At 40.7% G+C, this 24080-nt stretch overlaps 1 protein-coding gene across 6 annotated transcripts in view; it reads right to left on the reverse strand.

Annotated features, from left to right (window-relative positions):
• Nucleotides 1-798: 798 nt before the first annotated feature.
• atp11c (ATPase phospholipid transporting 11C (ATP11C blood group)) overlaps nucleotides 799-24080 on the reverse strand; it is a 45123-nt gene continuing 21841 nt past the window's right edge. The window contains exons 4-31 of one of the 6 annotated variants that reach the window (XM_088293203.1): nucleotides 20770-20850; nucleotides 19255-19362; nucleotides 18904-19032; nucleotides 18146-18234; nucleotides 17813-17863; nucleotides 17354-17418; nucleotides 17194-17275; nucleotides 16966-17116; nucleotides 16425-16622; nucleotides 15381-15551; nucleotides 14585-14781; nucleotides 14430-14501; nucleotides 14280-14353; nucleotides 14082-14185; nucleotides 13806-13987; nucleotides 12509-12775; nucleotides 11818-11992; nucleotides 11529-11631; nucleotides 11319-11464; nucleotides 11188-11247; nucleotides 10549-10676; nucleotides 9804-9939; nucleotides 9660-9725; nucleotides 9486-9589; nucleotides 9255-9411; nucleotides 6179-6287; nucleotides 4512-4543; nucleotides 799-3462 (exon numbers count right to left, since the gene is read on the reverse strand). In XM_088293203.1, coding sequence (XP_088149329.1) covers nucleotides 6183-6287; nucleotides 9255-9411; nucleotides 9486-9589; nucleotides 9660-9725; nucleotides 9804-9939; nucleotides 10549-10676; nucleotides 11188-11247; nucleotides 11319-11464; nucleotides 11529-11631; nucleotides 11818-11992; nucleotides 12509-12775; nucleotides 13806-13987; nucleotides 14082-14185; nucleotides 14280-14353; nucleotides 14430-14501; nucleotides 14585-14781; nucleotides 15381-15551; nucleotides 16425-16622; nucleotides 16966-17116; nucleotides 17194-17275; nucleotides 17354-17418; nucleotides 17813-17863; nucleotides 18146-18234; nucleotides 18904-19032; nucleotides 19255-19362; nucleotides 20770-20850 — 3201 coding nt within the window. In that variant the 3' untranslated portion in view covers nucleotides 799-3462; nucleotides 4512-4543; nucleotides 6179-6182. Of the gene's footprint in view, nucleotides 3463-4511; nucleotides 4544-6178; nucleotides 6288-7844; nucleotides 7936-9254; nucleotides 9412-9485; nucleotides 9590-9659; nucleotides 9726-9803; nucleotides 9940-10548; nucleotides 10677-11187; nucleotides 11248-11318; nucleotides 11465-11528; nucleotides 11632-11817; nucleotides 11993-12508; nucleotides 12776-13805; nucleotides 13988-14081; nucleotides 14186-14279; nucleotides 14354-14429; nucleotides 14502-14584; nucleotides 14782-15380; nucleotides 15552-16424; nucleotides 16623-16965; nucleotides 17117-17193; nucleotides 17276-17353; nucleotides 17419-17812; nucleotides 17864-18145; nucleotides 18235-18903; nucleotides 19033-19254; nucleotides 19363-20769; nucleotides 20851-24080 lie in introns of those variants that run through there. The other 5 variants (XM_088293205.1, XM_088293207.1, XM_088293204.1 and 2 more) reach the window with 5 other exon arrangements.

Genomic DNA, 24080 nt, shown 5'->3' on the forward strand with positions numbered 1-24080 from the left:
ACTTGGTGCACAACAATCACATTCAAAGGAGAACAACCGTATCATTGTGAGCAAAGCGACCCACATTGAGCCTTCTCTTAGACTAAGTCGAGTGCTGCGAGGCCGACGTGATGGATGCACACACACTTCCTGTGCGAGGTCCAAACTATGACCGGGGTGCCATTAGTTACGTTGTCAGCAATATATATAACATATGAAGAAACATATCAATTAACTTCAGAGTTACTCTCCCAATATCAATTTCTTAAAAAGTACCTGTTGTCTGTATAGACTCTCATTAAGTCAGCAAGGTGAAATTGAGATATGAAGTAATTCCCCAAAAGTCCAATACGTTCCCAGACTTCTCTGCCATGCCATGAAGAACGGTACTCTCGGGAAGAATTCACTTTTTCCATCTTACCATCGTCCACGTCTTTAAAAGTCAGCTTGTAAAAGATGTTCTTCTCGGCCAGGGAGCGTCAGATGCTCAGTGCATTGTTATGTCACGTTGTCATGGTGACAGCTGCCACAACTTGTATGGTATAAATCGCATTTGACAATACAAACCTCGCATATTTTTAGTGATTAATTAACGTAAAGTGAATCATGTCAAAGTGGCCTTTGCAGCATTTCAACAAATTTGTTCAACGTCTGTGTAACATGGAGACTACAGACAGCGAGGCCGCAGCCTGCAAGCAGCCATACGGTTGATCCAGCTTAGCCTGCCTGCCATCTCATTATTGCACAGCGCCTGCTTAGTGTGCTCAAATAACCACACACACACGCACGCACACACACAGAAACAAGAACACACGGGAGTTTTCTCCAAAATGATCTTTATTTCAGAAAAGCCTTCAGAATTTTAAATATAACTTCAATACATTCATCTTAGAGGTTTCGGAGTGTTTTGAGGCTGGCGAGCCAAAAGGGCACAAGATGGTACGGTGTCCATAACCTCTTGGTTTTTGGTACATTTTGATTTTCTTACAAAAAAGTGGCTAGGGAAAAGATATAACGGTTAAAAATACAATCCGCTCGTGATTTTTTTTTTCTCTCGTGTTTAGATAAGCAAAACAGATTCCACAAAGGTTTTAAGCACTGAAGGGGGGGGAAAAAAAGGAAAATGGCATCACTGATGCCACTTAAAGGTTGGAAACTTTTATAACAAAGCAGTCTCGACTTTAATTGGCCAGTACAGTGCAGTCTGGAGGTAACTTATAACGCAGTTTTTTGTAAGAATATCAACAAAGACTACCTCTCCATAACAAAAGACTTAAAAATAGAACATTTCTGAGTAAAAGGATACCTTAATAAATACGGCACTATATACTCGTGTGGAAAGAAAAATCTTTGATAAAGTGTATTTAAATGTAATTGGATGGTTGGATGGAATGTATCATTGTACAGTATATTTTATTATATTACTTCCTCACAGTGGGTCCATGTGCCTTAGTGAACCATTGACATTTCTTCAACAGTGCAGAAGTGGTCAAAGAATTTTTGTAGGATTTCATATGAAAAATAATATTGATGTAAGTCATTCAAGTCGCTCATCAAGCCTCAAAAACATACTTGGATATTTGGGTAAATCTAGCTTAATTTAAAGAGCAGCACGTCTGCCCTGTATTTGGAGTGTCGTTTTGTTTTTTGGCAATTACAGTAGTGCCTTGAGATACGAGTGGCCTGATTTGCTCTTTGAATTAGAAGATGCCATTCCTTTTTTTTTTATTTGCCTTTTGAGCAAATATTTAACACACGCCTTGTATAACAATTTTTCAAAACAATGTGCATTTAAAATCTTACACTGTCTAAAAGTGTGCTATCTTAATGCTAAAACATAAGCTGAATAGCATCAATGTCAGATTAAATGCCTAACAAAACTCACAGGCATGTATTCTTTATCCTCTGGGAGGAATGACTAATATTACTGCGGCTTACTGAGAGGTTTTGACCATCTTCATGTACAGGAGCGATTCGCCATTTGCTGATTAACCAATTAATTCAGTTTGTAAACGGGGAGGGGGGGGGTTGTCGGGGGTTGAGCCGATCCCATTATTTGCGGACATCCGTCTAATCGTGAGGATTTTATCTATTCATGGTTGCCCGATGAGGTCCACTGTATAGCCACACCTCATTATATTGCCCCCTGGTGGCAAAGGCATGCACACAAGGAGCAGCCCAATTACCACTGAATTCAAGCAAATAATGGGGCAAATTCTATTTAATTTCTTTGGACTTAATCATGACATTACTGTATGTCTTTATAAAGTACAACATTAGAGCGGTATTTTTGGTTTTTAAAAAAAATTGTAGTTATTTGCGGGGGCTGGATTGAATTAATGGCATTTCCAGTTACAAGAATGGTCACGGAACAAATTAAACTTCTGACTCAAGGCACCACTGTATAAGGAAAATAAACGCAATTCCATTACCAAGTAAATGCTCATAGGAACACACACAGAATGGCCAAAATTCAAGTAGTTGCACAGACAATTGCGGCTTTTTTTGAGCAGTTAACATGATTTGGTGGTCACACATATGCACAAAAAAAAAAAAAAAAAAAATCAATGCACTTTTAGGACACAAACGTCTGTTACAGTCCTTTTCTCTTTTTGGCTTTCAGCATCAGAGATCCATACAGTATCGCGCATATATTATTACTCTCATCTTAATTGAACTCTTTAAATTAAACACAAACACTTTTCAGGCGTGACGATTGAGGTCAAGCTATGAGTTTTGCCACACTGACCCTAAATAGCTAATCTATTCCTTAATCCCACACCCACAGACACGCTCACATGTTTTGGGACTTTTTTGGAGCATGTGGACAAGGTCTTGGCAAACCCGCTAATTTGAGCGACAGGTGCACGGACCATTGATTGAAAAAAAAAAAAATCCCAACAAAAAGAATAAAGTGTTGTTTATGACGCATCGAGAAAAAATAACCATTAAACACACATTGACCTTCTCTTGTCAACCTTAAAACATTGCTTTACAAAGTCTGGTTTTTTTATATTATTATTGTTATTATTACCCCCATGCAGTCGAGTGTTTTGAGTGAGTGGTAACTTTCTAACTGCTTGTTAAAACACAGCAGTCAGAGCTTGGGACAAGGCAGCTGTGTATGCATTCACTTGTAGATAAAAGACAAAATAGTCGTCTGTCATCTGAGTAAATAGATTACAAAAATAATGCAGGGCGCTGCTCTGCAGTCATGCGTGGGCGTTGTGTGTGTGTGTGTGCGGGGGTGTGTGTGCGTGCGTGCGTTAGGTCGTCAAAATTAAGACGACAGGATGGAGAGTTGAGTTTTTTTTTTCTTTTTTCCCCAACCCAGAGTCAGAAGCGCTGTTTTGCCTCCTCCCGTGGTGGTCACGCGTCTGACCTGATTGGCATGAAACCCTGAAATGTGGCCGTCGCTGCTGTTGAGACGCTTCACTGGCGAGCCTTCAGTTGCTTGTAAGAGATGGGTGCCACAGCTGCAGCCTGGTGGAAGAAAAAAAAAAAAAAAAGGTAATTTTTTGCACCAGTAAAGAAGAAAACGGACAAAAAACAAAGAAAAGGGACAGCAATACAGACAAAAAGTGATGACAGAGAAACACACGGCAACCAGAGGTACAGAAATATAAGGGAAGCGATTCTTCTGATTGTAGGACGTTCTGTGTACACGAGTAAAAAACATGAGTCTGGTAATATAATCCAAGTACTGAGTCAACTTTTACTCAACTCATTCACTGCCAAGTACTTTTCAATTTGTCAGTTGGAATACAACCGAAAGCATATTTGTCAAGCAAATTTAACAGGCAGGTATGAGAGAGGGTCTCATCCAGCATGTCTTGGAAATTCAGGTTTGTAAAAGGTTTGTTTTGACCCTGGATTTGAGATCAGCACAGGTTTTTGTAGAAGATCTAGATTAGGAGGTGAAATTTGACTTGTCAGAATTATGCTAATAAGGACAGCACGCTGAAAGTTGGGCAAGTTTAGGTGCCTAACACTTGAACAGAGGATCTATACAGCATGTTTCTTTTAACAGAGTATGAGGCATGCTAATTACTAGAAAGTGTTAGGCAACTGTAAAAAAAAAAAAAAAATACCTGCTTTGGGAACTGCTGGCAGTGAATGAGTTGAAAGTAAAAAAGTACTGTAGAGACTAGAATACTTACGTAGTTTTTCATGTCATTAACTTCCAATAGTTTTCCCCACGAATGATGCCTGCTGCGAATAGCAAATATTTGCAAGTAATTGACACCCACCTAAAAAATGTTGTCATGACCTATAGAAACAAGATGGCGCATAGTTCACCTCCTTCCCCCTATTAGACTTTGGCCTTACTAAAATAACTACTTGTACAAGCTGATAAAAAAAAAAAATCTATTAAGGTCTTAGAGTAAGCTGTAAAAAGCGCAGATCTTTGTCAACCGTGGGGAAGACATGAGATACCAGAAACTCTACTAAAGTAGAGTCAGGTAGTGTTTGTACTTGGTTACTTCTCACCACTGCAAGCAGTGAGTATTACTCGTGTCCTTTTGCTTTACCTGGATGTGCACAGGAGGTCATCGTCGGGCAGCTAGTTGGGGAACACAAATTGGGGTTCAGCGCCTGATGCCATTGTTCAGCAGCAACATTCAAAAGTCAAGGGCAGGCTCATAATTAGCTCTGACTACAGGATATGGTTAAAACACACCCACACACACACAAAAAAAAAATCTATCACGACTATGAAAAAAAACACACTCATGTTCACATTGCAGAGAATAGGTGGAAGTGCAGCTTCCGAGGGAAGCGTGACATAGGATGTTGCTCATATCGCTGTGCAAAAATGTTGCCGAAAATAACACTCGGCAGTTGGGCGGCCATTGTAACCACCTGCAATATGAACATTTTGGACACTGAAAATGTGTTAATACGAGAAAAGGCCTCTGTATCATTGTTAGTCACCATAAAACCACCACTCGTTAAAATCGTCTCATCCCGTTTTCTCACCAATCAAATTTCACGTTCTAATAATAAGGTTGTACTTTTTTCATACCGTGTGAAAATTGAACACTTGTTTGGTCGTTGCCAAACACAAGTGGTGCCTTGAGAAGATTTCATTTGGTTTGTGATCATGCTCTTCTTCCCCTATTGAACTGCCTCCAAATGTCAGAAATCTGTTCTGCAGACGCCCCCCCCCCTAAAAAAAAAGCAACAAAAATGCATGTTGAAGAAAAAAAAAAAAAAACTAAATGGACAGTGTGTCACTCGTGTGCAACTTGACCACCAGGTGGCAGTAAAACACAGACATACAGAAACATAAAAGGCAGGGTCACATAGTAAGCCGAAGGAAAAGTTTTCTCAGAGGATAAAGAATATATGCCTAGGGAATATGGTTGTTTCGTGTACAACTTTTGATCCACTGCATGTTCAAACATCCGTTGACGAAAGTGTTATAATACTGCAACGCTGTTGTTATTAATTTTTAATTATATGTTAGCATTAAGCTAAAAAAAAATGCCGTGGTTGTTTTAACTACACAAAGTTTAGTATCCGTATCTCAAATTGTTGTTCACAAGTCTTTGCAAAGAAAACGGCTTTACGATCTTTTCTCAAGGCACCACTGCATATACAAATATTACCAAAATAAATACCGAATTACATTTTTTTTTGATTGCAAAAAGAACAGGATGAGTACTGCCGCCACAGCTCATGTGACATTTTCACCATGCCCGTCTAATGTATTGCATCTGCATTCTTCCCTTGGTTGACACTAATAATGAAGGCATAGTTACAACACGCACACATGACCACGTCACAGCAATACAACCACAAAAAAAACAATCACGCAGGCCAGCAGTATTGTTCCACACTGACCCGTGTGTAAACCCAACAACGCTGGTGTCATCAAACTCAAAAGACGTGTTATGATTTTTGTTCAAGCGGGTGCTGAGAGGTGAGAGCGGGAATGCATCAAAAGGGAGGCTGAAAGGAGCACTTTGGTCATAAGCCATGATTTTAAAATGGAGAATTTCAACAAGTTTTGATGACGAGTAAACGCAAATTTGCTCAAGGGTTGCATCTCTTCAGCCAACCAATATCAGCTTGCACAACACACGGTGCCGAGGAAGACTAAGTTAGGAGCCAGAACTGTGGAGACAGCTGAGCGGAGGCTCGGGTTGGTAGCCAGTCTTAGATTGGCGTCAAAGGCCCAGGGGTGGACTGGTACCTGTTTAAATGACCATATTGGACTCGTCTGTAAAGGTTCTCATGAGCAGGGGCCTGGCTGACGACCGCGGGGACGGGATGCCCACCGCATTCGACTCAACTGCATTCCTCTGGAAGGGTGAGGTAAGAGGACACCACATACGTAACTAAGCTGGCAAGCACACGAGGGGCAGGCGGGGACATAATTCAGGATTACCTCTGACACATACTAGACTGTAACAAACGGTACGGAACTCAATTTCTTTTTTCACACAAGCCCGACTAAAAATGCTCATAGACAGACAACTTTAACTTCTTTCACAAATCATGCAGAAATGTACTTTCAGTAGTGCGAGAAGAGAATTTATTGTGCGTTTTATTGTGTGCTAGACAAAAAACCTGTGAGAGCATTTCACTAGTGCATTGGGTCCAGCTGATATCCGTCGTCCATTTTTTTTTTTTTTTTTTTTGGAGCCCTGCACCGCAATTCGGTGTGGGTGTTTAAAAGTGCGGAGGTTGCAAGCAACGCACCTGACAAGTTATTAATAATAATAAATCTGACTCAGAGCCTTTCTGAGTATGCTAAAAAAGTTTTAATTTCTCTGTATGTGGCACTCAAATGAAAACGTTTGCACACTCCTGCAGCAGTGCTCGTGTCAGAGCATTTTGCGATTGCGTTTCACTCGCGTGTATGACCACTAGTGTAAGCGCATTTCACTAATGTGAGTGAAATAAATTAGCTAGTGAAAAAAATGACAGTTGTGTTTCTGAGTTTCACCAGTGGCGAAGAACATTTCAATCGTGTGAGCGAACGCGTGTGTGTGCACACGTTGCACAACTAAGCGAAAAAAATGTCTGTTGCGTACATGAACATTTCTGTAGTGTCAGTAAGAGAGTGTGAGAAAAGAAAAACTGTTATGAATAAGAACCTTTCTGTAGTTTGTATATCATCCTGAATTCTGTCCCTCTTGGCCCCTCATACAAAAGCACATGAACAAACACAGACAGACACACACATTGTCTTCCTCTGTCTTATGATTGCTGTCAGATACAAGCAGTACAAATACACAACAGACTTCATACAGCGAGACATGAACATAGAAAAACTTTTTTTCCCCCCTCAACAGGAAACCAGACTAGTGACTATAGGACCCATTTTTTGTTGCTTACCTTACTTAAAAGCCACATTTTTGACTCAAAAGATGTGGCCCATCTCAAAAAACATAATTTGTGGCTATTGAGGACAAATGTTTGCCCACCCCTCCCCTGCAGCGCACAAACATACACACGCATAGACACACAAAATGCAGTGGCCAGAAGGGGGGTTGCGGTGCGAGTCCATAAGATGGCTGCCGACATGCGTGGACGTGCCGAACCGACCCGACCCGACTGCGCTCAACATGCGGCAGCAGAAGACGCAGCTGAGAGAAGACAAACGGCTGACTAACACAACCGCATGCACAATAATGGAAGACTCAATGAATAGACTTTCAGTTGTCCTCCGCACGACTCCCCCAAAACATGTATGGAAATCAAGGTTTGAACGTGCGGGCTGATTCAATACAGCTCTTCCCTCATTTGTGATGACATGGACGGTGAAAAAGATGACTACAGTGGGGAAAGGAACAAAAAGTGCAGACACAGAAAGAGCAAGTCGACTTAAACGCTAGCAGAAAGAGAAAAGAGACCTCAGTCACTCCACGAGAAGCTGTGAGTGCTAGCGGTCTGCGACAACATGAAGATAGTAGAAGTCCCCGAGGAAGGAAGGCGGTGCTTCATCTTTATGAAGACCGGGGATCCACGGAGGAAGCGAGAGCAGAGGAAGTGAAGCAGAGTGAGGAGAAAGTGTTAAGTGCTAAGAACAGTTCTAGGAGGGAAAATTAGTACCAAAAAAATTACGCAAGCTGTGCCTAAATTAGAAATTGGGGATTATACAATATACTTTATATGCTCACTAGCCACAATATTTGGTACACCAGCACAATTAATATTTATCCAACACAAGAGCTGAATCTGTAAAAAGGTAGTTACAATGTTATTGCCATTGTCACAAAAGGTAATAGTATTTAGTATCGAGTTTTAAGTTCGTTGACGTGGAGCACTGCATCATACAGAGAGCGGTTTTAAATATTTGGGGTAAATTATTTAAAAAGGAAATGTCAATAATAAAAGTACTAATAACAAACACTGGGGAAGACAATTTTTTCGACGTCAAGTCCGACAGCTGAATTTAACTCATTTTTGGGTGCGAAAACGGATTTTAGTTTTTCGCCATCACGTCAGTGTTTTGAGCTATAGCCCCTGTTTTCTTGAATAATATGAAATAAATGTGTATGTATGTATGTATGTAAATAAAACACTAAAAGGGAATAATTACAAATTTTGAACATTTAAAAAAATAAATAAAAATAAAATTAAAAAAATACGACAAAACAAAATAAACTTCCAATGGAGCTGCAAACACCTCTCTGCACTGTCTCAATTGGGCCTGCACAAACCATTTGTGGTTGAGTCCAATCATAAGATGGCAAATCTTACTTGAGCAAATCTGTGGAATTTTGCTTAGCTGGCATTCTAGAAATAAAACTAACGTCATATTTGGAACTAGCAGGCCAATTTAGATTTAGTTCAATTAATTTTTTCCCAAATTATTCCCCAGTGTAATTTATTCAGTCATATTTTTTTCTATTGGCATATTTTGTTAATACAAAGCAGTTATTCTTTTGCATGAAACAGGTGGATAACACGGGTTATGGCAATCGTTGGCACATTGAAATGTTTTGCCTGTCACTATAGGTCATTGGCACAGATAGGTGAACAAAGATACATTACTTGTAGTAAATGAATGATTATTTTTCTTAGACCATTTATGTAAAAATGGATCATTTCCCACGGCACAACCTTTGATCTCAGGTGAATATACAGGTGCAACAAATGTGTCACATTTGCCTTCCTTAGAACAGCCGGTTTAGCCCAATCACATTAGAAACTGAACGTGCTTGAATGTGGCTAAATCCAAGAGTAAGAAAATAGTGAGATGTTTCAAAAAGAAATAAACAAGTTTAGTGTTTGCAAGTGCGTTTGGGTGTAAGCGCTACCTGCTGAGTAAATGGGGTGAATGGCTTGCGGAAGACGGCCAGAAGGATTTCTGGCAGGAGACTGAGCACGATGAGCACAATGATGACCAACCAGGCTGACACTGAACTCAGGATGGTTGCAAACACAAAATACATACGCTGCTGCCTCAGGAATGGCCTGTGGGAGAGCAGAGAACACAAATGTTGACACTAGCTGCAAGAAACAACAAGCCAGATCATCCGTTTACTCACCAAATAATTCCTCCCCAGAAGAAGCTGAAAAGCATGTAAAACGCAAGAGAGCCCCATATTACAAAGTGATTGATCCATGTCCAGTGCCGCGTATCCAGAGCAAGCTAAAGGAGGACAGGACACAAAACATGTTAGCAATCTCCTGCTAAACATGCTAGATGAATCATAATTCACCTTTAGCGTGACAGTGAAGACAAGGACAGTGAAGACGATTGTGCCATAAGACCAGTTTCCATAAACCTGCATGAAAAGATACACAAAGCACGTGAGTTCAAATCCACAGCCTAAAACAAGGTGAGTGAGCAGCTGAAAACAAACCTGGCCGTCATCCTGCAGGGCAGAGTTTCTAAACAAACATCGGACACCGAAGAAGAAGACCAAACCGTGGAAGACCCCCAGTAACGTCCAGTAGAGGAAGGGCCTCCATCGCAACATGGCATTCTTGCGAATCTCTCTTTAACGTGGCCATGACAAAAAAAAATAACATCAAATATTATTAATATTATTATTATTATATTTATGACAGCAACATTTATATATTCTATGCTTGGCCACAACTTTAATGCAAAGATTTAAAGTACAACTAGCCTATGGAAAATATATTAATAGACTCAGGTGGACTAGTGGAGGTGAAATGTTTGTAACTGCCAGAGTCAGTACACAGACACATAAATAACAACAAAGAAAAATATTTTACACTTGTCGAACACATTGCCTGATTATTTTTAGTGGCTCTGTATACTATTTACTTATGATGTGCATCTTGTTCATGTCTGGATCATAAGTCGCTAAATAATGCTGACTGCTGAAAAGGGGGGGGAGCTCAGCAGCATGCAAAAAATATTAAAATAAAAAAAATAAATAATAATAATAAATAAATAAATATATATATATATATATATATATATATATGTTCAGTATTAATGGGGGAAAATACTTTTATTTCACAGATTTAAAAAAAAACAAAAAAAACACCCCTCTATTACCCAAAAAATATTTGCTTCAGGTATGTAAAACTGAATCCCTCCAACTCTGCAGATCTGTGAAGATTCCGGGCATTTACCTGTAGAGGGGGGCATTGCTCAGCAGAGCCTGGATGCTGATGTGCTGCTCCAAGAGACTGTAAGCCAGGATGGGCATAGAGGTGAAGCAGATGTTGTACATCGTCAGATAGGCTGCATCATAGAGGGGCTGGGGAGGATGGGCACAACGGGAGTGGATGCGGAAAGAGGTTGGGAAGGGACGGGGGGCAACCAGGGGTTAATATCATGGAGAGGACAAAACTAACACACAGATACGCTCATTAAATTCATATACTACACTGACATATACAACTTACATCACAGTCTGTGAAAATCTGAAGTCATGCGACTTTAAATTCATCTAAATCGTTCATGTGTTTATAAAAGATGTATGGTTGATCAGGAAATGACATATTTTCAAAATAAAATGTCTTGTTAGAGACATCTCTAATATTGTATATCCAGAACTCTCGTGACAGGCTGTACTGCCAATATACTTATATACCAGACATTTCGACTACGGTGGATGCAACATGTCTGAATCTAACATAGAAGTTCAGACACCTGAGGGTAATAACAGAGGGTCAGATCGAGGGAAGATGGGGTGGATTGAGTTTAAGGAACCACTTTAGACGACCACGACATTTTCAAACATTTTCGAGTTCTCATTGCATACTCACCTGCTGGGAATGGCCGCAGAAGAACTGGTACAAAAACTGAGGTAAGATGAAGCACAGGTTCTGTGGAAAAATGGATGGACAAGTTCATCTCAAAAAGCATGTCTAGTTGATGAAGAATTTTTCCCTCATACCTTGTAGAAGAAATACTGCACCAAATGTGCAATGCGAACATAGTACAGATGGCCATGGGCCAGCAGGAGTTTCTTCAGGTGCTTGAGTTTGGGGATAGCGTAGTCACTGTTCCTCACCGCCTGTCGACCTTCTTTACCCTTGATGCCTGAAATATTGTCAAGGAATCATTAAAGAATTTCTAGAACTAGATTTAGCATGTGATTTCTCACCAATGCCAACATGAGCTTCCAAAATCATGCTGACGTCATTGGCACCATCACCAATGGAGAGGGTAATCGGGCTGCCTTTAGAGTTCTTCACCAGTTTTACTATCTGAAGAAAAGAATGAGACAGCATATGAGGAAATCTCATAGAAATTGAATACTTTTTTTTTCTTTACAAATGAACATTTATTTCTGGATTTTTTTCTTTTTATAAATGAACATTTATTTCTGGATTTTTTTTTAATTATTTTTTTTATAAATGAACATTTATTTCTGGAACGAACATTTTTCTGACCTGGGCCTTTTGCAATGGAGCCATGCGGCAGCAAAGCACAGCGGTGCAGTTTTGACAAATCTGCAGGAAGAGGTTCTTGTAGTGGCTGGAGTTGGAATCAGTGGAGTTCAGCACCATTGATAGAGTGGCTCCATCAATAATAAAACCGTATTCGTGGCTAGTAACCGACCAGTTCCTGTTTGAAGAGAACAGTAGAGATTTAAGCACTTGTGGAAAGGATATCACATATTCAACTCTTTTTAATTGCAGTAGTAGAGTGATTCAGTATTTTACCCACTGCACATTTTGTCAGTATTTTATCACTGTCTCCTCAACACAACAATGTCTAAACCACTGGCAATAAAAGTGAGCACACCAAGACATGAAAATGTCCTCTTTGCAAAAATGGCCCATTTTTCCTCGCTAGTGTCCATGTGGCTAGTTGGGTGTTGTCATTCCCTTCCGTAACTCATTCACTACCAGCCGAGTAAAAAAAAAAAAAAAAAAAAAAGGATCTTTGACGTATTTAGCCGTCAATGGTATTGAATGAGTTAATAGCTGTGATGGTTATTTTGAGATGCCATGAAAGCAGTAAAATCTTTGGACTTATCCCATAAAATAAAGATAAAATGAAATATTTACAAAAACATCAGAACCATGCTCATTTTTGTGAGCTTCTTTAAATCACCAACAAAAAGTTAAAGACACCAACCCGCTGATGCCATTTTCTACGGTTGGCGCATCCTGCACAGCTTTCTTGTGATACTCAAGTAAGAGCTCGTGCAGTCGTTCCTCGCGCTTTCGACCTCCTTCTTCGAGAGTGCGCACCGTTAGCTCCAGCAGCTCAGTGGTCACCTGAAACAAGCGACAGGCGAAACAGGTCGACTTTGCAGTCTCCATTTTGTCTCCTGTGAGGACCCAGATTTTAATGCCGGCCCCCTGCAGAGCCTCCATTGTTTCCGCGGCCTCCTCTTGAAGTCTGCAAAGGAAAAGTTTTATTTCATCAACAAAAGCAAAACTCCAAGACTTATAAATCCAATTGTTACATTTTGGTTCTGTGTCTGTGTTGGCAAAAGTTTAGCTATGTGAATCTGATCACAACAATGATAACCTGACCTGATCAGACTCATTTCAGCATTTTGGACATGTTCAATTTGATCATTTTAAAATTGAAGTCGCTGCTACAATGCAAAATCTACTGAAACTTTGACATTTTCATGCTCAAATTTGATATGGACTCATAGATGGGTGAGATTCTATTTTTAATCCTAACGGCATCATTAAAACGCATTTAAATCTAAACAGTATAGATTGGTGGTGTGGATTTTCAAATGTCCAAAGATGTCTACTTCAACGCCTCTTTGTGTGACGCTCAGTCTCTCTGTTGCAACCTACTGATGACCGTCGGTGACACGAATCTTAGTGAGCACTTCCCCAGGAGCAGATGGATGGAGTGTTTTGGTAACCTCACCTCATTGGAGAAAAAAAATATTTAAAAAAATATAAAAGAAAATGAATAAAAAAAATGAAAGTGAACAAAATCACTACAATATTTATGTCTTTAAAAAAACAGTATGTAGAAAATAAAACATTAACAAGGATAATTCATTGAATTTTTTTCAAGTTTGACGGGCTGGATTAAAACATTTAATGGGCCGCACGTGGCCCCCAGGCCGTAGTTTGCCCACACCTGGTCTATAAAGTCACGAATTTAGCTCAGTGTTAAAGAACAGCATGTTGTGCGAAAAGCACTGAAAGACTGAAAAGATTTTCATTTGAAAAGTTTATGGAAGGTCAAATTATGCAAGTCTGTAAATATGATTATGCATGTGCATTTGGGGTAAATTATCCAGTTTGTTAGTGGCGTATGTACTCGATGTGAACCACCAGATGGCAGTATCATCTACCGCAAAAAAAAATGCAGCGGTGACAATGTCCTGAGGGGGAACAGTAGGCGTGAAATAGCAGCTTCACTAGATTAAAGCTCACACAAAACTCAAAACACCCACCGATCTTCAACAGCAGTCGCGCCGATGAGACTCATGCCCGTCTCCACCTCGTTATAAACAGCCATGAGCTTCTCCTCTCTGCCCTGCAGAGCCAGCCTGGCATCTCGAAGACCCGCGTCAACTCGGGCGTACTCCTCCGTGCCAAGTAGTTTGTAAGCCACACACAGTGTTCTGTAGCCCTCCTGCATCAAAAAGCACAGCGTGTTTAAAACAGGCCAATATGAAGCTGTTGTGAAATGCTGAGAGTGATGTGCGAGGATGTGGCATCCACTCAACCTTTGCATTCCGCTCCACGTGCACACGTATCGGTTCCACTTCCTCCTGTCTGACGCGAGGAAATATGGAGGAGTCTGCTCCCTTACAGAAGAGCACGATATCACCTGTAGGATATGGATGAGCACAAAAGTAGAGTGTTAAAGAATTCTTACATGGTGGGATATAAATCAAAGTCAAAATAAAAAGGTTCTCATTCACCTGATTTGCATTTGACAATTACACTCATTCGTCTTCTCACTGGGTCAAAATTCAACACGTGAAGCAGTTCATAGCTGCAAAGACAGAAACATTTAATGTTCCCTTTGGACCCAAATTAGGAAAATTTGTGTTTTTCATGCATTAACTTACACTTCAATTTCATGGCTCCTGTTGAGTATTTTCATGGCTTTACTTTCCAAACCCAGAAATGTGAAGCCGTACCTGCAGGTGGAGACAAACCACCACAACTTTCTTCCATATGGTCAATGAAAAAAATGAATCCTGCACAGCTCGCCCCCACTTACCTCATGGCACCCTTGACCAGAGCAACCTCATCAGGGGAGGACGCTATGAAGCCCCTCTCATCCACAGGGACACTGAGTACGATGGTATCCACCTGGTCGGCCATCCTGCCGTCTTGTACCTGACTTGGCTCGGGCGACTCCTTCACCTGGACCGTGTGGCAAAGACAAAGGGCGCGCAGAAACAGCTCCTCTCGCTCCTAGCAACACATTCGCATGGGATAATTTGAATTTCAGGCAGATTTATGTTTGTATTTATGATAGAAAAATCACTGTCCACAACATTTACCAAATACAACAAGAGTTAAGTTGCATGAATGCTTGAGAACCATGTCAATGATTCATTTGTGGTTACTACTTTTGTTGGAAGGCGTGTAAGTACCATAAGGAGTCATGCAGCTATCGTGAGCAAAATATTAGTAACAGCTAAGATTATAATGCCGCGCAGTTTTAAACCACAGCAAGTTACAACACAAAAATAAAAAAATACTAACAAAAGCTCCTGTAATGTAAATCCAGAGATTTGCTTCTTAATACAAGATTTACAGCCAATAGTCCCAGCAGACTTCTGATTAAGATACACAGTTTTACTGTAGTTCAAAAAGTGTTTTTAGGCATTCGTTCCACCAACACTTTAGTGCTCGATACATATGCTGACATGACAAGTAGACTATATGTGGGTGACCTGTGAAGGGCCTTCCGGAGCACTGAGCGATATCGCAGCCATATGTTGCCGCATGCATGGATTTTTTTTTTCTTCCTGTGTATAACAGATGGGGCGGCGCTGCCAAACACCTACTCTGCCAGCTTTTTCCTTCAGACTGTTCACGGGCCCATCTGTGACACAAAATCCGTCTACTTCAGAGTTCACGTCGCGGTGCTTGTACTGGAATCCATCGATGCAGCACTCGATGAACTCCATGTTATTTTGAGTGAGGGTCCCTGTCTTGTCTGTGAAGACGTACTCCACCTGCAGGCAGCAGACATTTAAAAAAAAAAAAAAAAAAGGCATTGTCAAAGTCACTTAAAAAACGTGTTGTCAATTTGAACAGCCAGGCCCATAGAGAGAGTAACACTGCATTGATCATTAACCTTCCACCGAGCATTAACTTTGCATCTCTGTCATCTCAATCACCGGGCAAATCTAAATGTCAACGGCAACTGACAGCAATTAAAAGTGCCATAAAACCAAATAAGTCAAAATGACACCAACTGCTTGGGGTTACTGATTAGCATTTAAAAGTGCATCTGTTGTAATCAGATCACATTCTGTCAGCTAATCTTTCATCATTTCATCGAAGAATTCAATATTATACTGGCCTATTATTATTATTCTGCCTTAAAAAAATGATAAACACTGAATTATATACTGTTAATTGCTTCGAACAAATCGTAAGTAATAAAATATTACACCACCACAACCAGAGTAATAAATGTAAAATTACACCTCAGACAGTGCCAATAAAAAACAAGCATTATCTTTTTAAAAGGCAACCAACCCAATCTCTAAAAAGTCTCTAAAACTGGCCGACGACACAGCTACTACGTCAGGTAGTTTCATTTTCTGCTCTATTTTTCGCATGCATTTCAATGACATTCACAAGTCTCAGAATAAGGCTGCGATCCATAATTTACAATCGGCCTCAGAATTCAATGAATCACAACTACTTGGGGTTTGAGGGCTCATTCTCTGGTTACATGCAGTCAGTGTCAAAAGTCTGGATGGGAGAATTCATGTAGATGAAAAATGGCTAAGCCCAGGTGCGTAAAAAAGAATTATGCCGGAAGGGGAGACGGTTGCCCTATGTATGCAATCTACACTCAATAATCTCTAAAAACAAACCTGTCCCAGTTCCTCATTGAGATCGGAGGTGTTGACCAGCGCCCCCTCCTTGATTTCAGGGTCAAAAAAGTCCTTGTCCCAGGTGATGAAAAAGGACCCCAAAAACTTTTGCATTTCAACCGTCACGTACATGGACACGGGAATGATGAAGTTGAAGAGCACCATAAATGACAGGAAGTCAGTGAACATCTTTAGATACTGGTGAGAGAGATGGGGGGGGGGGGATGAGACCTCATAAATCTTACTTTCGTGCAGCAACAACTATTTTGCTGTAATGTCAGGGTAATAAACCATGTTGTTTGGATTGAAACGTTAATAGTTGATTGGCGCAGAAGGTTAACTGTCAATGAAATGGGCAATTTCACAGAGTTGGTCTGCAATGCATTTTTCACACTGCATAATTTTATTAGAGGGGATCAGTAAAGGGTGAAGCTTGTAAAACAAGATTAAAAATATGGCGCATGAAGCTGTTGCCTCAGACTTTTGTGTATGCCACTGATCTGATGCCAGGTCGGGCTATCTTTCAACTGTGTGCACTCACCAGATTGGTGTCCTTCTCTTTCTGTGTTTTTTCATTGTACCAAGGCTCATCCTGCCCAGGCTTGCTTTGCCACACATACTTGAGCGTCGTGCACACAAGGGCCTTGCTCACCAAAATGCAAAGGTACACCAAAAGGAAGGCATTGATGGACCTGAGAGCCAAGACATCAAAAGGTGAGGGTTGGCATCACACATGGGCAAACATACTGGCACCTTGGTGTAAACTTACTTCTCTACAGCAGAGCGTTTCTGAGATTTGCCCTGATAATTGAGAGCCATTTTGGTCTCCATGCCAGTGTAAATAGCAACACCTTGAAGAATATAGGCAGTTTGTTACGTTTGGTGCAAATAAATAAATAAATACACAATGCAAGTTTAAGTAGACTCACCGCAGACTTTCTGAGTATTTTTTAAAGTTGCCCCTTTTAGCAGCAAGTTCTCCGGGCCCAAAGACCTGCACAGAATCATCAGTTCAAGTCAAACAGGGACAGTACATTCCACATTCTTCCCATTTTCTTTCACGGAAACCTGGCAGCCCAGCTGGCATTGTTTCGAAAAGGTGCTGGGACAGTTGTCAGGATGACTGCAGTCTGGGCACTTACGGAGAAACACTGGCATTCGTTTAAAGAGCCATTACGTAGGCAACCAGTGATAAACGTCTACAGGCTTTGGAAGGAGTCTCTGAATCCGAGCCAGCCCCTTTTAATTTTTCCAGCACACTACTATTATTATAAAGGATCAATAAAAGAATGATGTGCTGGCGATGCAAATGAGTGTCTCAGCAAACTATGTTTTGATTAGGCTCTCAATTAAAAGTTAGCTTGGTGGACTATATAGAGTGCTCTCACCTCACTGCAGGCTCTTGATTGCTTTTGTAGATGTGCATACGGCCGACAAACCTGGCACAAAAGTACACACGCATTAATGATTTGCTGAGAAGAACGACAGACGTGGACAAAATTGCTGAAATCCTTCAATCAAAGAGAAAAAACAACAACGATCATTGAAACAACTGACAAAAGTAGTAAGATTAAAAAAAAAGAAACGAAAAAGACCTAATGAGACTAATTTGCACCCAGTACAAGCCCAAAACACCCAGTGCCCGAGTTAGCAACGCAGCCCCAGAAATGACCTGAGCCTGCTTTTCGTTTCACAGTTCAAGTCACTTGATGAATACCTACTTATAAAGGTCAGGCTGGGGCTGTTCACACTCCAGAGTGGCACTGAGGGATTCCAGATCCTTCTCTATGTCCGGAACAGTGTAGTGTGTCTGGAGATGAGGAAGAGACTGAGTTTCATGGAGGTGACACAATTGAACAGCAGCACCAAAACACATTGGCATGGGGTAAAAACAACTAAGGAAGTGTGGAAGACTGTTCTCCCATGATTCGTTTTGCAATTTTTTTCATGTAAATTTTGGCCTGGTTTTCAATCCCCCCGAAAAAACAAAAAATATTTTGATCCATTATTTTTCTGGAATTGATGCACTTTCATCAGAGGCATTTCATAGGTTGTCTTTAAAAAAGAAAAACAATAAAATAAAATAATAATAATAATAATAAAAAAGGTTCTATAGAACGGAAAAGCTATTCTTAAATAAGCAATATCCCTCCTGGTCTGGCAAGTGTCACGGTGAAATAAGCCATAATGTGGCCAAAGAAAGCGCTGTGATATTAAAATGTATATTTAATGACATTTATTAGTCATAAATATGTAGTTCACGCTATTTTCCTTTTGAAAACTGAAGTTATTCTCTATATTTTTCTATGCCTAGAACAGATTAATGGGATTTATATTATTTCCTATAGGAAATATTGTTTTGGTATTCATTCCATTTTATTTCAAGCAGACTCTCTGGAACGGATTATTCATGAAAACAGATGTTCCACTGTCCTGTAATAAGTTACTGTTTCCTATGCTTATAAACCGTTCCACTTACTTTATGGTTTGACTCTCCATCCAGACTAGCAGTTGTAACAAAGCAGGTGTCGTCATCCCTGCTGGATTGGAGCAGGATTAAATCACAGGGAAAGGTCTCATCTTCTTCCACCTCCAAAACATCTCCCACCTAAACAAAAGTAAATGGCCGCACACTCATCTTGAATATCCAAACATTATTGTTGTACTTAATACATACAAATACTTGCAGACAACATCCTAGACACTCATCACCATAAAAGTGAAATATGAATTCCGCTTAGCAGTCAGTGCATGCTCTAACATCTCCTAGAACTACACCTGCTGGGAAATTGCGATTTTGCAAGAGGCTGGCGGGAATGCTGTCAACTACCTTGATCTTCTCGCTCTCCTTCCGTAGCGGCCGGCCATTTTCAAGCACCGTCACAGGGTACTTGTTCACCTCATTGTCAGCCTTGTGTCGCAGCCAGTCCTCATAGCCCTGCAGGTCAGCATGGCGTATTTTGATTTAGACGTCAAAGAAATTTAGACCGTCTGGCGCAGTGTTTTTCTCAAAAAAAAAAAAAAATCACATGGGAATTGAGGAATAAAGAAAGGTGCATGTGATCAGCATTCAGTACTTTCATTATGTGCGTCAGGTGCAAAGGAGTGCTTGCAGAGAGTAGTGTGGGTACATTAAAAAACTACTCAAGGATAGGGATGGTGACGGATGGGCTGGTGCAGCAATAAAGAAGGTAAAGAGGCAAACCGGAAGGTGAGCCAAGGTACAGCCTCAGCCAGAACGGAGGATTACAGAGAAAGGTGAGAGGAGGGTGATGATGCCAGGTGGTTGAGATAAAGTTGGGAAATTTAAAGGAATTAAATTATATGGATCAGCTTATTTGCATGCAGAGGGGGAAAAAAAACATGCTGTTCAAAGAAAAGGTCGGGATTTCAAATTGACAGTGCAGAAAATGCACAAACAAATTATGATACAGTTGCTGGTTTGGTTTGTAACATGATGAAGATTAGCCCCGCCCCCCACAAAATATTATTGTGAGTCCATGTTCAACAATTGAAAGATAATCAGTCCACTTTAATAAAAGAAAGACCAGAGAGGGAGGCTTTTTTTTGTTTTCAGTCTGATTTGACTAACTTTCCAACTCATAAGAGACGTATGCGACAGTTGAACGAGCCGTGGTTTCAGAGTATTTAGCAGACAAGCCCAAAACGTTCACGGGTGGAGAACATCTTAATTTTGAAGCCTCATTTTATATTCGCCCATTTTTCCAAATCATTCAAACGTGCCAGGGTTGTTCACATTCTTCTGAGTCATACGTAAGAAGACATACTTTCACTTTGCAGGGACTTTAATCATTACTGGAGAAAATTGATTAAAACCTGAAGCCATTTGTGTTCATATCTACACATCTTGCTTGTAACAACTAGCAATAGTTTAATGAGACATTTGACTAAAAAGAGTGAGCCAGAATGCTACGTTGTTCCTTTTTTTTTTTTAAAAGCCATACCAAAGTGCATGTAGCTCTATCAGTGGGCCACATACAATTATGGAAGGAAGTCCGCCCACTATTGTGCATTTCAAAGCCCCAGCGGTAAGACCAACAAAGAAGTCAGTCGTTAAACAATACATCTGAAGAGGGGACACGACAGCAACAAAGAGAGTCACGCTCATTGAAAAGTTCCCTGTGGTCGTTCCTTCAGAGGCCCATTTTGTGTCATCCCTAATCAGAATTCAACAGCGGTGCATTATTACAAAGTCCAGGAGAGAATTAGTCAAGTACGTTCTTGGAAAAAGGACAAATGGAGACTTGTTATGAGGAGGAATAATGATTAGATGAGAAGTCTTGTGGTGAAATGATTATATTATCAACACACCAAAGAATCCTACCTGCTTGATCGCTGTCACTGTAATCACAAAACATAACGGTAGGCCACTGGTGACTGGGCTGGTGGGGGTGTCCACTATCACCTATTGAAAAAAAAAAAAAAAAGGTAAGATCAAGACTGCACTACATTTGTAACCTTCACATTGAGAAGATAACGGCTTGCTTTGAATTAGCACATTGCGGAGTGGATCAGCAGCAGAAGTGCATTTGTGGGAGAAATGAGTGAGGAAGTGGTTTTGGCAGGGCAGGCCTTCTTCCAGTAAATGCAGGGTGTAGTCTGTGTCTTGGCCACGGTAATATTATTCCCCTGAACCGTGAAAAGTCAAACATTGTGGAGGAACTGATGTTTTGGACAAACTGGCTTAATCCGTCAGTGCAATCGTGACGCCCCAAAACATTCTTACTTGCATCAGTGTGTACAAAAGCTGAAGCATGAGTTTTACCTTGCACTAAGCATCAGAGTTTTAGAATTTCAAGCAGTAATCAGGTAATCTCAAGCAGCACGCTGGTGGCGGAACACCACATGACCAAAGCTTTGCGCTAAAACCAGACAAATGGCCTTCTGTAAACATGAGATTTACACTGGAATGTATGATCCCGGTCTCCCTCACTAAGCCAGAACACAATCACTTGTGAAAGCAGGACTAAAAACAAACAACCACACAGATTTTTTTTGTTTAAATGTGACACACACAACCTATGAACCCATGTGTGTTGTAGTAACAAAACTGACCTGTGGAAGGCAGTGTGGTGCCACAGGGCATCTAGACTTGGTTTAGAAGAATAAAGAAAGCCGAACAGTACTAGTAAAATAAATACAAGGTCAACACGGTTGAAAATTCTTTGAACAGGTTTAACATTTACAATTGGCCACCCCACGGGTTGATTTTGATTGCAAGTGGGAGGGGGCGGGGCAATGCCCTAATTCGGTGTGGGTCACACGAGACCAAGCTTGGAACTCAAAACATAAGTATCTAAAAACATTGTTCCCCAATGAATTGAATGAAAATACCATAAATTTGTTCCAGATTGCCCCTACCAAAAAATACAATAAATGTTTTTCATAAGGAAAGAGGCACTCTATAAATTTGTAATTGATAAAATCATACTCTAATGACATAATTACTACGTAAAGAAAAGCTGTTTTACATTTTTTGGGCTTCAATTCTCTGGACATTGTGCTGCTCATTCTAGAGAATCAGCATCGACTGTCTATAAAAGTCCGTGCACCATTTGTGTTCAAATATCCATTCCTTGAAGGGTTATGAGCACATTGTGTTACCTTGTTTATGAAATGTGCTATTCAAATAAAGCTCCCTTCCCTTATAACAAAGTGACATTGATTCTATTTGTTATCCCATTTACATCGTTTTTGCATTTTTTTTATTTGCAAGAATTGACTTTACCAAGGCAATGCCAGGTGGTTGTTTTAATGACAGCGTTTTATTCTTTGTTTTGTTTGCCAGTAACCTTCAACTGGGAGTAGCAATAAATACCTTGAAGCCTCTTTTGTTGATGAACTATTGCTATGTTGGTGCCTGCTGTCAAGTGAGAGGAGATCACTGCCACCATACAGCGCTTGTATCTCAAATTTTGCTAGCAAGTCAAAGCAAAAAAAATAAAAGGGATAGTGTCTCAAAAATCTAGTAAATCATGTCATTTAAATCGCAAGGCGCCACTGTATTGGGTATTCTAGCCACTAATAGTGCTTAAGTAGTATTATTGAAATAAGCCTGCTTGAGATCAATAATAGGAGTTCTGATGCCAATCATTCAAAAACACTGTATAACAGACGGGTGGTTAGGGATGGAGAAAATAATCAATGGCTTAATTAATTGTTGCGAATTTGACTGGCTGAATTAATCAAGTCATAAAGCAACTGAGGCAAAATAGAGGGTATTATCTGGCCTCATCAAGTATTAGCGCTATGGATTGAGTCTCAAAAAGAACAATGTTTAAATGTATTATTTTTTTTTTTTTCACAAAAAGCTGACCATAAACTTCATTAGGCATGGCTGAGGACAAGATCCAAGGGATGAGGCAGACACTACCGCAATGGAGCCCTTTACATCCTCCTAAAAAAAAAGATTTTTGTGTCATGTTTAGGACGGAGGCTTGACTCATTAGAGGAAGCTTAAACAAAAACAACACCACAAACTGGGGACAGCATGTCCCTGTGATGCACCAGCCAGATGGTCAAACCACAGCACTGAGGGAGAAAAAACAAAACAAAAAAAATAAAACAAGGAAAGTGCGACAAAGCCCAATTTCAGCCAAAAAAACTTTGTTTGATTCATCAATTGTCATCTCTGTGACACATTTAATAGCGAATGTGCACTATAAAAAGCGATCTCTGTTCCTCAAAATAGTCCATACTGGACTATCTTCAACACAACAAACATTTCGAAAAGGATTGTGTCAACGCCCTTTTGTGGTTTCACAAGTACTGCTAAAAAAAATGCAAACAGCATTCATCAGTCGCATAAACGGAAAACAGATGTTCTTCAATGAAATGAAACACAGGCAGAGTCATGCAACTCTCAAGTAGAAGAATCAGGTGCGTGTACCCCCCCCCCCCTCCTCTGCACCAAATGCAAATCAATAAAATAAATAACTCTCAGTGCTGTTGAAGACGTGCTGGTGTGATATCAGCCCGGCACAAATCTGCTCGTATCAGCCGCGAAGTGTGTCAGAGTGACAGACAGACAGACAGCAGGATCGCCCGCATACCCCCCCCCCCACACACACACCTCCCCGCCTCCTCCTTCCCCGAGTCCCAGGGCAACGTGTGTATGCATGTTTGTGCTTGCGTCTTCCTCCTTCACTTCCCACTTCATCCCTCTTCACCCCACCCACCCCTCTTCTTCCTTGTTCTGCCGCCTCTCGCCTCTCTCGAGCTTTCAGTGCCATGTCTCTTACTCTCTCACGGCATTCTATTCCCATTTGATCAAATTCCTGCAAAGACACGCAGGGCTATTTATAGGAAGAGTGGTGCTTTTTTATCAGCCTGTGCCTATTTGTGGTGCTCACAATCACACAGAGGGCTTCCTGGCTGCTGACGTTAGCAGTGCAGCGCTGCGGAGAGAGGTGGGGGCGGAGGGGGGTGCAGGAGAACCAAAAAAAAAAAGGGGGGGGGGGGGGACACCAAATGACAAAAGGGAAAGAGAATAAAAGAAGAGTTGGCTTGGTGGCGCAGCACTTACATGATGCCCGCTCTCACGGCAGAGTGAAATGGTTTATTTCTGTCCAAGAGATGTCAGGCGGGGGAGAGAACGAGTGCACATAAGGTCTCAATACCTGTTTATCTCCCCTC

This window comes from Idiotropiscis lumnitzeri, chromosome 4, assembly GCF_059441095.1.
Source record: "Idiotropiscis lumnitzeri isolate Australia: NSW breed Sydney's pygmy pipehorse chromosome 4, RoL_Ilum_1.0, whole genome shotgun sequence".
In the NCBI taxonomy this organism is placed as follows: Eukaryota; Metazoa; Chordata; class Actinopteri; order Syngnathiformes; family Syngnathidae; genus Idiotropiscis; species Idiotropiscis lumnitzeri.